The 16,920-nt window shown below is 45.8% G+C and overlaps 1 protein-coding gene across 2 annotated transcripts in view; it reads left to right on the top strand.

Moving 5' to 3' along the window:
• The first annotated feature begins 857 nt into the window (after positions 1 to 857).
• Positions 858 to 16,920, top strand: part of SYDE2 (synapse defective Rho GTPase homolog 2) — a 31,439-nt gene continuing 15,376 nt past the window's right edge. For both annotated transcript variants that reach the window (XM_054212767.1, XM_054212769.1), the window contains exons 1-3: positions 858 to 1,089; positions 5,161 to 5,862; positions 14,874 to 15,973. In XM_054212767.1, coding sequence (XP_054068742.1) covers positions 984 to 1,089; positions 5,161 to 5,862; positions 14,874 to 15,973 — 1,908 coding nt within the window. In that variant the 5' untranslated portion in view covers positions 858 to 983. The remainder of the gene's footprint in view (positions 1,090 to 5,160; positions 5,863 to 14,873; positions 15,974 to 16,920) is intronic.

Consider the following 16,920-nt stretch of genomic DNA (forward strand, 5'->3'; position numbering starts at 1 on the left):
CAACTTCACCCCAACTTCATCAAGTAAAGCTTGGCTGGTGCTACTCTGCTGAGGAGTTTGCAGAGGACGAGGGGCCGTTCCCCACGCTGCCAGGCTGCAGGGAAACTGTGGAAAAACCTGCTGGGAAGCAAAAACTGCCACATGCGCGGCCTAAGCCCAGAGGGGAAAAATAAGTTTGCAGCCTACAGATTTGTTTCTTTGGGGGGAAAAAGAAAAATCAACATCAAGGGAAAAGAAGTATGTAAAATATGCTGTGAATCTTTTAGTCTTTGGCAAGAAACGCTATGCACATGGCTGACAGAGACGATGACAGAATTATAGAATCATAGAACGGTTTGGGTTGGAAGGGACCTTAAAGATCATCCAGTTCCCACCCCCCTGCCCTGGGCAGGGACACCTCCCACTAGACCAGGCTGCTCAAAGCCCCATCCAGCCTGGCCTGGAACACTTCCAGGGATGGGGACACCCCGAGGTGAATCGAAGACCACTCCGAGTACAACCCCGGCTATTGATGGGGGATTTGGTGCCCGGGCAGGACGGACCGGGGGGCGGGGGAGGCGACCTGCCCACCCACCTGCGCTAGCCCCGGGAGCCCGGGCCACCTCCGGCGGGCACAGGTGGTCCCGCTGGCTCTGCACCCCCAGGTCCGGCTCCCCTCAGGCGGGCCGGGGGCGACGCCCCCTCTCCACTTCGCCGGGCGGGGGCGGCGCTGGGCGATGGCCCGGTGGCGAGCGGCGGCCCCGGTGCGGGGCGGCGCCCCCCGTGCGGCGGCGGGGCATGCGCACTGCGGGGCGCCCTCTCACCCCGCTCAGCTATGCCAAGTATGTGCGCGGCGGAGCCGGGGCCGGGCCCGCGGAGCCAGCCCGCCATGGGGCAGCGCGGCGCGGGGCTGCCGCCGCCGCCGCCGCGCAGGGGGGGCGCCGGGTCCCGCCGGCCGCGGGGCAGCGCCCGCTGAAGGCGGCGGGGAGGCAGCGCCCTGAGGCATGGCCGAGCCGCTCCGCAGGACGCTCTCCAAGCTGCGGGGCAGGAGGTCCCAGCGAGGGGCGGCGGGCGGCGGGCACCGCCACGGCGGGGGCTGCGCACCGCAGGGTAAGTGCCGGCCCGGGCGGGCGGTGCCGAGGGGGGCGAGGAGTCCGGCGGGCGCCGGCGGAGCGGGGTGCCCGGTCCCCGGCGCTGCTCCCGGCCGTCTCCCCGCCGGAGCGGCTTTCCCTGCCGAAACGGGGCAACTCTCCGCTTCCAGGAGTTAACTTTTTTGGTATTCCTCTTAAAAGCGGGGGAGAAGGCTGCGCGAGTGGGTGGAATGGCGCTTTGGAGAAACAAACAAACAAACCAAAACTAGTTTTTCAGTATCTCCGAAAGACCTGATTTGTCTCCCCAAATCTGTGAGGTTGTTTATTGCAGCGTGTACTTTGCGTTTATATTTTAAGGCGCCGGATGGGAATGCCGCTAAAGCAAAAAGCGGGCGCTGGGGTGACTGCCGCGGCTGGGGGCTGGTTGGCTCCTCACGCGGTGTTTCAAGCCCATCGCCCCTCTTTAAAAGCGAACTTTATTTTCATTGGGCAGTGCCAGCTTATATAAACGGTAAGTAAACAGCAACAGAGCCCGAAACCCCATAGGGTTTTCCGTGGAGCTGCCGGAGTGCAGTGCAGTTAAATGAGCTGTTTACTCGCGTTTGGAAAAGTTTTTTGCCTTTTTTGCGTGTCTTGTGTAACCTTCAGATTTGTTGTGAACGGCGATCAGGCACTTCAGCAAATCTAAATTTAGGGTCTTGAATCAGTCCTCAGCGGTTACATCCTCACATCCGTAATTGCTGTTCTTCTCGGCAATAAAAATTCCTCGTTTAAATAAGACGTTCTTGAATGTAGACCACTACTTTGTGTGAATCCCCACACGTTTTCTTATCATATGACTTGTTTGTCATCCTTTGGCTTTTGTTTGCTGCTGGTTTGGTTTGTTTTTTTTTTTTAAATGATGCACTTGAAAGCTTACAGATCGATTTTTAGTCTTGCTGTTGTTCCGTTTAAATACAGAGTTACTATATTTCTTAGTTTTATGAGGAAACTTAACGAAAAAAAATGTGTTTAAGTAGCTGCTATTACAACCAGAAGAACCGTGAATTGTTTTGATCCATATATGGAGAGACTGGAAAAGGCTGCTCCCCTTCTCATTACTATCTGAAAAGCAGTGCACAGTATCATCTTGAAATATTTTACACGCCCACGTAAGAGGCAGAATATCAATTTTGACCTCAGATGGGCTGAAGCATTGAGGCTCTGGTTTCTGAGCATATGTGTGTTGTTACCATAATGCTTTAAATTTAAATAGCGATTTATTTATTTATTTATTTATTTTGGTAGAGGGGAAGGTGAAGGGAGTAAAGGGAATACCTGACTTTTTTTTTTCCTCTTTTTTTATTTATTCAACACCATATTGAAGCCTTTTGGGAAGGAACCGTTGTCTTGTTCTGTATTTGTGTGGAGGCTTAATGCATATTTTTAGAATATATTAAATACATTAGAGTACTAATGGAGAGTAGACGGCATTCTTCTGAATGAACCTTTGCTCTAGAACCAAAAGTACGTGCCTGATCTGTGTGTCTCTGAAAGCTTTGTATTTATTTAAAATTGGCTCATTACTATAACAGCTAACGACGTTGAAAACTTGCTCTGTGATACTGAACCGCTGGTTGTGCAGATACTTGCATGTGAAACAGTTTGTTACTAAAATAAACACAGGCATGAGGGCTTTCAGGATCAGGGCCAAGTTCGAATAAAGGGGAGGCAGCGCTTGCAAATGGTGCTACCTGTTGTAAAAAAGCTGCGAGTTGGAAGATTTAGATGGAAGCGCGTTGCCTGGGTGAGGTTCAGCGAACACTTAGAATCGGTGACTTCTGGCACCTCCTTGGCTACTTCGGAGACGGGGTGGTTTTGAATTCGTGGGGTGGGCGACGTGTCCCTGCAAGCAGCGGGGTTGTTGGAGTGCGCCGGAGCTACTCAGTTATTAATGTTTCTGCAGTGAGCTCCTGCGGATGGCTTGTTGTTGAGGTACCCGGGTGGATGGTGAAAACAAAGCGGGGTTTGCTCTGCGCCTTGGCTGCCGCTGGCACCCGCGGGCTGCCGGAGGCTGACGCTGGATGTGTCGCTGGATGCGTATTTAGGCACGTTGCGCTTCTCGGGAGCCGCTGTTTTGGGAATTGTAGGCTGGCTGAGTGAAGCAGGAAGGAAAGGATATTTTTGTTCGTGGAAGTGCAGCTCTCGGATGCTCCATCTATTCACGTTGCCGGAGCAGGGACCGCTCCCTGGGCTGTCCATGCACAAGCGGAGGGCTGGCGTCCAGGTGGCCGTCACCAGCAGGAGGATGCCCACCCAAGAAGTCCCCAATCCAAACTGACTTCTTGGAAGTGTAGGCATAACCCTGTGCCCACTGCAGTCTAGTTCCCCGTCCTTTTGGTTAGCTCTTATTTGAAATAGTGGTGAAACTGTGTAAAGGGGAACCTTTACAATGCCACACTTACATGTCCAGGCCGTGGGTGGGGGAGGAATACGGTTGCTGCCAAATCACTGAAACTTTGCCAGAGCTCTGCGTCCTCAGCCCTGCTTTCACGTTTGCCTCAGATTCTGTTAATTGACTGACTTAGGCCCCCGTGCAGCAAAGCGCTGCAGCAGAGGTGTGCGCAGGCTTCAAAATGAGCATGGTTCATTTTGTTCGTTCTTTGAACCAAGTTAATTATTCAGATCACAAACAGTGTTCATATTGCAGTTACAAAGTAAACCTCACGTTTTAAAAAAAAATAAAAATATAAAAATCACCAAATGATGAATCTTTCATCAAATGAAATGGTGGTGTTTCAGATCTTATCAAGGATCTCTTCTGTCATTAATGTACAAACGTGAAAAGAGGGTGGAAGGGAAGGTGTTCAAGTGACAGTCTTTTTCCTGCCTACAGCGAACTTAGCTGGATGTACAGAGCTGCTCCTTGAGCCCTCCAGAGACCCGTCCCTATTTTAACATCCGTTATTGGTGTGTAAATAACTTTTCACTGAGAATGATGTTCAGGAAGTATCAAATAGCTGCTCCCACCTGGAATTTCCAGTTACGGAGGGCTTCGCGTGAAAACAAGTTGTTTTATGAGAATGCAGTTATCCTCGTTTAGTCTTAGTGGCTGAGCAGACCCTGTCTGGGCTCTCCCAGAGGAGCTGTGAGGGTTCTCTGACCTCCCTTCCCTCTTTTTAATTGGGATGTGGTTGCAGCTCTCCTTATGGCCCTGGCGAAGGGGCTGGTGCCTGCTCCGGGGTGAGGTGCCCACTCCTTGCGTGGTCCCACCTGCCCAGATGGGATGCTGGGGATAGGGCACGGCTGCGGAGTGGGCTGCTTCGATGGGCTCTGACCAGGGGCTCAAGTGCGAGTGGCTTTTTCGATGCATAATTAAATGCTTGGCCATCGCTTTAAAGAAATTGTGTCAAGTTTGGGGAGCAGTCAGTGGAATTTGATTAGGCATTGCATGAAATTTTTGTTGTGTAATGAAGTATTTAAAAACTTTTCTACATTTCTTCTTCCTCCTTCCTTCCTTCCGTTCAGGACGGTGTGTTTCATTTTATTCCCCACGAATCAGGGGATGCTTCTGTCTTAATTATAGGATAAAGCTAGTGAGGACAGTCCTTTCTGGAGGTTTTCGTGCAAGAGATACCCTATTTTTTATTTATTTATAAATCTAAAGTGAATCTATGTGGGTTTTTTGTAGACATTTAAGTAGTATGTTATACCAAAAGCAGGGATTATTTCTTCATGGCATAAGTAAACTGGAAAAATACTACATAGCAACTTTTCAAACCAATCGTACCTGAACTTGGCAGACAAAAAGCAGCCGTTTCTATGTAAGTATGCGTGACCTTTCAGGAGAGCTATCTCACTGCCATTTATCTAAATTACATAGTGTTAAAAATACAGCCAAACAAGCCTGACTCTTTGTTAATTATGGGCGCATTCTGCTTTGACAGGCTGAAATCTAATTTTATGATCGCATCAACTTATCTTTTATCCTTTCAGATGAGGTCTAATGCAAATGTTGTACAACAGTGTGTGTGTGTTGACCTCTCAAAAGCAAAACAATATTCTAAACATTTGTCTTTCCTTCTCTTTTTGCCTTTCTTTCTGGGAACAGATTTAATAGAAAATGTTTACATAGCTTCGAGAAGCAGGAAGGAGCCCAAGTCCCCTCAGGCCACCGAGGTCTCCGAGCATCGGCCGCAGATGAACAGCATTACTGTTTCTAAGAAACGCAGCTGGCTGCAGCAGAGCACACACCGACCTCCTCCTCCTCCTCCTCCTCCTCTGGAAGAAGAAGATGGCTGTAAGGAAGCGCAGGGGTCTGTTATCCCGGTACCCAAATCTCCTGTCCCACTGCCTGAGCCCGCGGTGCCGTGGGCTCCTTCCATGTCGCCGGTGGGGCGGGAGCATCCCACACGAGCCCTGCCGAGGAGCGCGGCTTTGGACTTCGGTGAGGATAACGATGCAGATGATGAAGGAGAAATATGGTACAACCCCATCCCTGAAGATGATGAACCCAACTTGCCGAGGGTCCGCCTTTCTGCTGTGAATAGCCCTCTTGCTGTGGGCTCCCTGGGGGGTCGGTACAAAACCCTGCTTGGGGGTGACTTGGGGACAGCCATGAGTCCCCACGAGGGTCCTCCACGTTCCATGGAGAGTGTGGGGGACATTCGGATGGCTCAGCCCAGCGAAGCGAGTCAGGCAGATGCTGTGCATCCTGGGGAGCAGGTGCAGCAGCACCGGCAGAGGTTTGCCTGCAAGGCTGCCGGTGGTCCACCAGTAGAAGACAATTCTGCCTTCAAGTGTCCTTCAACAGGTAAGAGTGTTCAGGAATATGCAAGTGTGTCGTCCTCATTTTCCTTTTAGAGGAGTAATAAACCATTCTTATGTCTCTCTTTTCTCTTTCCTGTCCTTTTATCTTTATCAAGCAAATTTCAGAGGAAACCCAAGTCAAGTTCATAAAAAATTATCAAATTGTGAGGCTGTAACCTGCCAAATGTAGAGCTGGGCAGTGGTTTCTCAGTCAGTTTGTTCATGGCACGTCCAGGTACGGTTGTCCTCTGTGCTCTTTGCCCCCCACCTCCCTGAAGACTAAGGCTTTGCAAGGCGAGCTTGCTAAAGCCTAGTGGTGTGAGGAGAGGTTGGGTTCCCTTTGGTAGTTAGTGTCCGACCTTGGCCTTGAATTCCAGCCCCAAACCTACTTAATGTCTGCAGAATTTTCTTTAACTTGCTGTCTGGGACTTTTTAATAAAGAATTTTTGGAAGACCATGTAAGCGCTATTCATCACGTCGCTTTCTGTAGTTGCTGTCTTGTTGACTGTCTCGGGTGAATCTAATAGCCTGGAGAGGAGTGGTTTTCACTTTCAGAAGTCAGCCTCTTTGTTCCTTGTTATCTTTGGCGGTGTGTTCGATAGTCTCATTTCCATAATTCCATTAGTGTGTGAATTCAGAATCTTATTAAGGATTTTTCCCAGTCTATTGAAAAAAGCCAAACAAAAACAAAACCACACCAAACAAAAGTACGCAGAAAACAAACCAACCAACCCTTTCCAAAAAGGTATTATTTTTAATTACTGATGCATCTTACATTATCTTGACCTTAACCCTAGTATCCTGTTGAGAGCTAGAAACTTGGTGTAAAGTTCGGGAGGCAGGGAATTCCAGGTTCCCCTCTTTGGAGAGAGTTTATGCTTTCTCTGCACTGACGTTTAAGAGCCTGTATCTCTGCCCAGATCAGCAGGGAGGACCTGAAGCACCGGCATTGTCCTCCAAGTTGCCCGCGTCTATCCATGCCATCCCAGAGGGTTCTGGCCCCATGTCCCGGCGTGCCGGGAGCCACTCTGCCTGGATTCCCAGTGCGGAGATTGCTTCTGGGAACGGGGCTTGTTTTCAAAGGCACCAAAGCAACTGCTGTAAACAGAGTGAGAAAAAAACAGCCGGTCTTCTCTTCTGGGAGCTCACATTTAGTTCTTTTTGTGGAAATGCTGTAGATACGAGGGTATTTTTAGTTGCAAAGTGTGTTAAAGTTATCGGGGATTTATTTACAAATAGATCACTTTATAGCTGCAATAAATAGTTAGACCGATTGTATTTGCTTACAAGAAAGATAAAATAACGTGTTCTTTGGTAGTTTTCTTTTTTTTTTTTTTTCCGTTGGAGCCCTTGGCATTTTGGAGAGGTCAGTAAGCATTTAGGAAAGATGTGTGTGTCCTGCAAACTCTTTTGCCCCTGTTTACATGGTTAGTCTTCCAATATAGAGGTGACTGTTTTTTAAAAAAAATAAATCCCCTTATGCAAGAGGAAGAAAGTCAAAATTGCTTTCCCACTGAAGAAACACTTATTTCTGAAAGCAAAATGCCCATTTAAAGTGTCTCATGAAACCAGGAGAAAAGTGTTATGAATTCCCCCTGATGGGTTTGTTATGCATGGAGCTAATTAAGCTACTTTAAATGCAGCTCTCCTTTTGCATGTATTGAATGGTGATCGCGTTGAATAGACTAATTGATGAAGAAGTGGATCCCTGCTGCTCGGTAATCGGCTTTATTACGGAGAAATGGCTTAGTTCTTCTTTTTAATCCAGTTAAGGTGTCTACAGTTATTTCCAGTCAAATTTAAGATGACAGCTCATCCATACAAGATTACTGTGTGAAGGGCGACATGGCCAATTAAACTTTATTTGTGGTAGGACCTTGTTTGAATTACACAACTGCAATGACATCGATGTCTGTGTTCTTGGAGAGCTGGGACCGACCATCAAGCAGTAACTCCTGACAAATACACAATTACTGCTTTGGGGAAAAGTCTGCTTATCTTTCTTACTGATACGATTTTATATATGTCAATATTGGTTGGCATTAAAGTCTAAAACATTAGATTTTGAGAAGCATAGACAGAAAACAGTGGGGCACTATAAAAGCCAACAAAATATATAATTGTTCACTTTGCTCTTTTCTTCTTTGGATAATGGAATCAATTTCACCTTTAAAATTTTAAACATTGCTGCCTTATTTGTATTTCCAACTTTGTAGAAAGAAAATGTTTGTGGATTTTTTCTTTTTCTTTTTGTTATTTTTTTGAGAGAGTCTTTATTAGACAGAAGATTAAGAAAAAAATATAAATGATAGAATTCAGTTATTAGCAGTCTTTTCAAACACAGCAGCAAATAGCTGTTTCCTTTAAATGCTATCCATAAAATGGATCATAGTTGTAGAGGTGCTAATTTGTCCCATAGTCTTAATTTACACTGCCAGTTCCTGGTGTTAATTTGGTTACTTTCTACAGTAAATGCCATTTATGTTAATAGGATTTGTCAGGTAATTCCTTTGTGAATAATTCTAGCCATGCTGGCTTTTGAAAAGGAACTGATTAAAAATAAGGCGCCCCTGTAGCAGAGCTTGGGAAAATAATTCATGTGTTTTGTTTATGAAAAGTACACAAAAGGTAAGAGTAAGAAGATAATCTGGTTCTGAGTTAGTAACATAGAAACATAGTGCCAGCTCGTGCTCTTAGGTCCGTGGGAGAAGAATGTAAGTGGAAAGGACACTGGAGGCTGTTATTAATTTGATGTCTCCTTGCACAGGCAAATGGTTATGATTGGAAAATAGGAATATTTTTGCTATGTGTTGAATTTTTCATATTGCATTAATAGTTTTTTGCACATGTAAAAGGTTAAAGTAAACTTTCTTTACAGCTGTTTAGGACTGAACTCTAACTGTTTGTTTTTAGACGTGTGTATGACCTGCAAAACCTTGCAGAAAAACACCCCTCTGTAATGTCGGCTCCTGCGATAGATTTACATCGTAGAGCTCTAAATAGTGCCTTCTGAAGAATTTGTAATATTTTTACTTTTGGGGAGGATTACTGTTGGAGGATTACTTATAGTCTCTACCTCATCAGTGGGATCATCTTGCATGAGCCTGTATCTCAGAGACATCCCGGTAGGACTCATGCATTGCAGCTTGTCAGGATCTGGGCTGTGCTTTTGCTGCTGAAAATGTACCTGTGTTAGCTGTCTGGATGGAAAATCCTGGTAGGAATCTCCGTAAATGGATTTCTCTTCAAAGTTGTAGGAAGCGAAGGTTGATACCATATGCCCACTTCACCCTAATGCACGCTGACTGGAGCTTGAGTTAGATCATAATTGGAGCTACAGTGCTCTTTCGCCGCTTAGACCGTGACCGCTATCCTAGTTTTCAAATACATCTTTTGGGGACAGTGCGGGAAAATATTTTGTAAGCTTAGATGTTGCAAGAGAGCTTCCAGCGGTATACATAGAGTGCACTGGGCAGCAGATCCTATTTACCGGTTTCCTTCCACAGTTTCAAATACTGTTTGCTTAATTTTTTATTTTTTTTTTTCCCAGATGGAAGATGTTTTGTGATTTAAGTGCAAGGAGCCTTGGTTTCCTGAGGCAGAAAAGCATTCATGTGAAATATTTGCGTAATGTTTGAGATACGTTTTGAGATAAAAAAAGGTCTGGTTTGTGGCAGGAAGGTCCCTCTACTCCCTCCTTCTCCTGCGGAGCTGAAGCCAGTTTGTCAGTGAGCTTTTGGGGAGCTTGTGCACTTGGTTTTGAAGGTGGAAGGCTTATTCATGCGTGTGCCTCTGATCCATGGGGTGATGATACCGTAAACACCTGCTGGTGAAAGAGGCAAAAGGATGTAGCAGAAGCAGTTCCTTTAAAATCGGTGTTGCCTTTTTCAGTTTCTGATTTGTACTGAGTAACTGTTTACATCCTTTGAGTGGGGAAACAGGGATGAAGCTGCTTTTTGTGCCATGAAAGACCCAGTGAGGGAGGAAATCTTCATGAGAGCAGCCCACGCAGGCAGTGCCTGGCGTCATCTCGGTGTGACGCCAACGTCTGAGTGGAGCCCGCTGTGGCCCATGTGCATCCCGGAATCATTAATGTTTAAAATACCTGCAATGAACTCATGCCTGTTTGTAGATACCAAACTCGTTTAAGTGTGGTGAGAGACCTGAAGTGCTGTCGCGCAGACTTGTTCCCCTCTGTAATGAGGTACCACCCTCGAGGATGCTGGGGATCGCCGCCGGGATGAAGAGCAGGCAGCTGTCAGCCCCTTCACCCCTCGGCATGCGGGAGCCTCTGGAGGTTACTCTGTAATCACTTCACATTTTAATTAATGGGCTATTTAAAGCAATTTATTTTATATCTGTTGCTCCCACAAAAGTGATCCCTGGGTGGATGGGTTTGTCACAGCTTAATTAATGTCAGTGTGTGAAGTGTTCGAAGAAAACAAACTACCATCATGTCATTCCGTAATGGTAGGGTTTTCACCCTTTTAATAATTTCTCTGTTCCTTGACTCTGAAGCATTACGTGGGATGGAACTTGGAGGCCTCAGAAACTGCATTGGTCAAAATAGTAATTTTTATAGGGGGTAAAAAAGACTCTCTTTTTTTTTTTTTAACAGGTTAAAGGAGGAGATTCTTCCATTTATTTAGATAATTAAGACCTTACATAGAAATAATTCCGTTCTATCCCCATTTTAAAAGTTCTTTTAGGTCTTTTTAAGGATTTTATTCCCTGGTTGCTGATGGGGTGAGGTGATGCTTTCCTTATATCTTAATAGAAGTTGCTTGAATTTGATATAGCATGAATTCTTCTCTTGATGGAATTTACAGTTCTACTCTGAAGTTTTCTATCAGAACAGGTCTGGAACTGTCTGAGGAGGAGAAGGGGTAATGGGTCTGTGTCTAAGTAAGTTCGCAGCCTCTGGCGTCAGTAGAGCTCTGCCACTTCTGCCAGTTGAGGATCCAAATCAGTATTTCTTGTGGCATCTAGCACAGAAGAACAGTAGCCCTTTTCCACTTGCCTATTGTTTGCTACAAGAACAATTTTGAGGTATTTGGGCTTTTCTGTTTTGATTTGCCACTTTTTCATTTTTAACACATTTTCCCAATAAACCATTTGGTTGATTTAAAAGTAATAAGAAGAATGAAAAATCTAGGCAGGAGGGACACCTTCGTTTTGAAAGTTATAAACCCTCCATGTAAATTGTAATTTTTTTTTTTTTCCATTTTAAAATGAAATGGCTTAGAGCTTCAACAATGCCGTTATTTGAGAGAGACGCTTTCAGTGCTAGATGTAGTGTACTTATTAAGTATGTCTGGAAAATGGTAGGAAAAATTAAATTACATACCAACTTTAGTTTGTTCAGATCTCAGTGTTTCCATTAGCTATGAGAGTGGCCATTTGATACTGCAATAGTTTGCTGCAATAAGGAACTGGTAGTTTTCTGATTTATTCATTTACGTCAACTCATAGTCACAAAAATAAGTTACAGGTTTTCTGAGGAACTTCAAAATAACTCAGAAATCCTACCTTAGGCAATGAGGAATGTTATGTGTAGAATAAATAAGGTAATGAAATATGCCTGTAAAAGAGCTTGCGCTGCTGGCGGTCGGTATGGCAGCGATGTATGTGCCCGAGCGCATGTGCACAGAGTTGAGCAGGGTCAGACAAGCATTTTTGCTGTGCTGAATCATTGCCTACATCTGGCAGGGGCTGTGTTGTAAGTGCTTGAGATAGTTGGAGTCCTCTCTTGTCCTGGGGCAGCGTGGTGTAAGGGTACGGTCTGTTGGAGCTCCCCTGGGCCACCGAGGGAACAGCAGTGATTGCCCCATGGGTGGCTGGCCAGGCGGGCTGGGAGATGGGTCTGGGTTCATGGATCGCTGTGTTCCCCCGGGCTGGTCGTGTCTCCCCAGCTGTGCCTGTGGTCATGAAAAGGCTTTATCCTCTCACATAGCCATGAGCTGAGCTAAGTAAAGGTGGCTTTACTAGTCAAGCTGAACAAAGAGTTGATGGATGCAGCCACTTTTGATGCCAAGTCACTTGGACTTGGGTTGCATTGTCCTTCAAAAGCTATTTTTCTTTCTCTTACTCGTACTGCTAAAGCTTCTGGAAAGCATATCATAGAACAGCCCAGGTTGGAAAGGACCTTGGAAGATTATCTGGTCTAACCTTTGGTGGGAAGAGGAGCCTAGATGAGATTACCTAGCATGTTGTCCAGTCACATCTTGAAAACCTCCAGTGACAGGGACTGTCACTGTAAAAAAATAAATAAATTATATTTATATACATAATATATGTGTAGTCAGTTGCATCACATAAAGCTGACCATCCCTTTGCTGCCTTGGTAGTCATTTACGTGACAGGTGCCTCTTAAGTTTCATCTCCTCCTACCATCCTTCCATTTAGGGTATTTTTGAAGTTTAACTGCTGAGACGGGATGTGTGGTGGCAGAGTGAGTGGGACAGGGACAGCGAGGAGCCTGTCTGCAGCACAGCCTTGTAACTTGGTAAAAAACTCGGTAAGTTTGTAAAAGACAGGAGGCGCAGCTCAGTTCCTCTGGCACCCTCCTGAGAAACCTGTATCAGATGGGCAGGCTGGGAAGTGAAGTGTTACCGGCCCATCCTATAGCTCCTTTTGCAGCTTGTTCAGAGCTGTGTCATGTACACTCTTCAAAATTGCGTGCATACCTCAGCACGTTGCTGGTTTTAGTGGAACAACATGTGGCTCAATGCTGATGGGAATACCATCCTCCATAATACTCGACTGTTAAGTTTCTTCCAGCCGCATATTTTATTTTAACTGTTTGGTGCTGGACCCAGCAGAAGTTGGACACATAAAAGGCATAGTGTTAGATTGACTCTTCAGTTTTAATGAGCTGGGGGGAAATTTAATTTGCTGGCCTCCCTTTTCCAAGCCTGTGCCAGGGACTTTTGACAGAAAGGGAAGATTAATGTTAGCGGGCTGAAGTATGGCACTGATTGCTACAGAGTGCTCCCGGCCAGCCCACCAGTGGGACCGTGCTGTGATTTGCAGTACAAGGGAAGGCTTTGTCCGCTTTTATCAAACACCACATTTCTAACTAGCTGCTTGCCAGAAAAGCACAGCAGGCGTGCTGGAAATAGCCCTTCCCCTGCGAGGGGACTCACTCCGCGAGATGCAGGGCTAAATGAATTTTCCTCTGTTGGCTCTGGAGAACAGATTCTATACATTATTTGTCATAACTGAAACTTTCTCTTATAAAGATATTCTTTCAAGCACCTATCTGCAAAAGTTATTAAAGCCAAAGGTCTATTGGGACCAGAATTAGTCTTTGTAGAGGTTTTTCTTTTTTTTGGGGGGGATGGGGCCAAAAACACAACAAATCACTTTGGTCAAAGACCAGATTGCCTGATTTAACTGTTTAAGCTAAGTGAAGTATAAAAAGTAAGTTATAGTTAAATGGCAAAAACGAATCTGGATGAACAGGGGGCTTGTAAAAATCACTGTCTGTGTGGTGATTTGGACTTAGTGATTAGTTTAGAATTAAAGCAGTAAGCCTTTGAGAAATCTGCAGAAGTAACCTCTGTAAAGTATGATTTGCTGAGTATCTCAAGGAAGCAACGCTTCTTTCTTTCTTTTTGTGGTGTAAACAGACTCTCCCTTTCCCTGGGCGGCAAGGGGAGGATGACCGATGGATGTAGCTGCTAGTCTCTGTGAGCTGCTCAGGCTGACTGGGCTAGTGTGCTTAGGGGCTCCGTGGCACCCGACCCTCCACAGGCAAAGCTGTGCGAGTCCTCTTGGGAGCTGCTAGAATTCGCAAAGTGATGAGTGAATGGGGTGGTTATTTCCAGTGAGAACAGCTATTGTTTTTTCAAGGGATAGAAAAGTGACTCTAAGTGAAAGTACTCATGGAATTTTATTACTGTCTGTCATTCTGGCCTCAGTTCCCCTCTTGCATGCTTCATTAACTCGTGTAAATTCGTTGCCTTTTCTACAGTCGTTACTGCCTCATGCTGGTGAAAGTGAGAAAAGCTTGAGCTATAACTTGGTGTTTGGATTTCTCTGAGTATTGGAGCATGAGGTGAAGCGCAGGTTCCTCACTGTGCAGTACTGGCTTATGCCTGATCGTGTTCCTTCATTAGTTGTCTTTTACTGCTACATTGAGGGACTCTTTTTCCTTTTTCCCCTCTTCAGCATCAGTGCCTGCTGGTAGGATTTTTTTAATGAATTCTTTTTGGTACCTTGAAAGGTGGGTGGTTTCCCGCGACGATGTCGCTTGGGAACTGTGCAGCTGTAATCCCTGCCGTGGGATGGTTGTGCTAGGAAAGGCAGAGGGTTGCCGGCAGGAATGAGGCAGTGCAGGAGGCAGCTTTTGGAGTGAATAAATCCTTGTTGTGTTCCTCATCCTGAGGTGGAAAGGAGGAGCTGAGAGAAGTGGAAGAAGAGGTGTGAGACACTGCCTGTGTCCGCACAGGAAGGATTTAGGGCTCTTTTGGGCAACAGAGGGACATGCCCAAGAGTGTAGCTGTATTCTTCACTAGAGTCTGTCCTCTAGGCTTAAGAGGAGTGCACAACGCTTATGTGTCAGCTGTATAGCTAACTGCTTCGTAGACAAGGATGCATTTGCCATATTCCAGTGTTTTCCCATTTAAGGCTGGTTTTGTTGCACCGGTGCCCCGGGAATGCAGCCGCATCTGCTTGTGCAGGGAATACAGCGCAAGCGGATCGAGCCGAATGCAGTGGGTGAAGTAGCTCCTTTGTTTATACGTAGTTTCTGGCCCTTTCATCTCTATAAAGCAGAACAAATCTGACTTCTGACTGTGAACTGCCAAATTTGTCTGACCGAGTCAGCAGAGTACAGCTTTCTGAGAGCTCGTGAGCATCTGACTGATGAATGAGTGATGGTTGTCTGAATGAATTATGTTTATCAAGTTGTGACAGATGTTTTCCCCTAGTGGAATACTTATTTTTTCATTGCAGCTAACTGCACTTACTGAGCAGTTTGAAAATGATTATTCCTTCTCTTTTCTCCTAAAGGGTCTGGAGTTGTACTTGCACACAAGACTGACATACCTTCAACAGAGGTTTCTCCTCCAAGTCCCAGTCCTCTGAAAAAAAGTGGATCAATCAACTGGCCTTTCCCCGATAGAATTAAATCTCCCAGGACTGTGAGGAAGCTTTCCATGAAAATGAAGAAGCTGCCAGAGCTGAGCAGGAAACTGAGTGTCAAGGGAACTTCAAGCCATACTAGTTCAGATAACCCTCCTTCCCTGCTGAAAGGTAGCTGCCGGGATACAAGCCATACCGTGTCTTTGCCATCTTCCGGGAACTCAGCCACCACTGCCAGCAGGAATGTGATAAGTCGTTACCATCTCGACAGCAGTGTGTTGTCACAGCACACCTACAAAAAGAAAAGCTCGAGGAGCTCCAAGTCCTTCAACAAAGGTGGTTACCTCAGTGACGGCGACTCTCCCGAACTTATAACCAAATCAGGTAAACACGGGCATGAAACCAAGTGTGGGAAAGGAAAGGAGAGCTTTCCAAGCAACGGTGGTAAAACTGAAATAGATATCGATGCTTTCAGACACTATAACTTTTCCGATCAACCCAAGTGCTCCCAGTACATCTCGGGACTCATGAGCATTCACTTTTATGGTGCTGAGGACTTAAAACCACCAAGAATAGACTCAAAAGATGTCTTCTGTGCGATACAGGTTGACTCAGTAAACAAAGCAAGAACAGCCCTGCTCACGTGTAGGACTGCATTTCTAGATATGGACCACACGTTCAACATAGAAATTGAAAACGCTCAGCACTTAAAGCTGGTGGTGTTCAGCTGGGAACCCACCCCGCGGAAAAACCGCGTGTGTTGTCATGGAACCGTGGCTCTCCCCACTCTCTTCCGAGTGACAAAGACACATCAGCTGGCTGTCAAGCTGGAACCGAGGGGGCTTATTTACGTCAAGCTGTCGCTCATGGAGCAGTGGGAGAACTCTCTTGATGGGCTGGATGCAGATCGGGAGCCCGTGATGTTCGGGGTAGATGCTCGAAAAGTTGTAGAGAAGGAAAATGCGGGCTTGATGGTGCCACTTCTGATGCAGAAGTGCATTCTGGAGATTGAAAAGAGAGGCTGTCAGGTACTGTGCGTATTTTAATCTGTTTTGTTAATATTTCTGTGTTGGGATAGCTGTTGTTGCAGAGCATGAGCAGTGAGGGGGAAAGAGGAAAATTAAAAACACCTTCACATGTCACTTTTTTTGCTTTGCTGCTGCTGTTTGTTGAACATTGTAGTGTGGGAAGAGTAACAGGACTGTGAGAAATCGATGCTTCCGACTCAGCCTTTGTGAAGGGGTGTGCAGTCCCAAGCCGATATGCCAAAGACTTGCCCCTGCCATCCCTCTGTGCCCAGCATTAAGATGAGGAGGAGACACTGAGGGGCTGAAGTGTTTCCCCACACCACTGCTCCTTGCCTTGCTTCAGGTTGTTTCCAAAATTAGGACAGGAGGTGAACGCTGTAAAGCAGCAGTGCCCAGTGTCTTCTCTTCGTCCTGGCACAGTTTATTGGTTGATGTAACCTGATGGGCAAAAATATGTAGGAGAAATGAGGTATGGAAATGAACCCCAGTTACGGGTGCTAGACGGGAAGTCTGTTAGGAAGAAAGATGCGCAGTCCTAAGGTGGGATGTTCTCCTTGGCAATTAATTTGAAACTGGTGGGAAGACTTTTGTGTGCTGTTCCACAGCATGTGTGAGCCCTCGGTTTCTTTTACACCTGTTCTTGCTCAGGTGAAATTGAGGTGCAGTCACACCTACCACTGGTACTATTTTAAATTGCTGACACATAGGTCCAGGTGTTATGAGATTAACTCTGCTATTTATAACCTAGGTCATAAAAATATAGACAGAAATGGTATTTCTGTGTAATTACTTTCTAGAAGTCACGAGTGATAACAACTGTGTATTCTTACTGTGAATGCTTCTCCTAACATTATGCAAATCTGTGGAAAAAAGAAGTTTTTTTCCTTCCAATGTGTGTGTCCCATGATTGCAGCATTTTATTTTGGGCTTGTTAGCACCTAGTCATG

The sequence above is a fragment of the Rissa tridactyla genome, chromosome 8, assembly GCF_028500815.1.
Source record: "Rissa tridactyla isolate bRisTri1 chromosome 8, bRisTri1.patW.cur.20221130, whole genome shotgun sequence".
In the NCBI taxonomy this organism is placed as follows: Eukaryota; Metazoa; Chordata; class Aves; order Charadriiformes; family Laridae; genus Rissa; species Rissa tridactyla.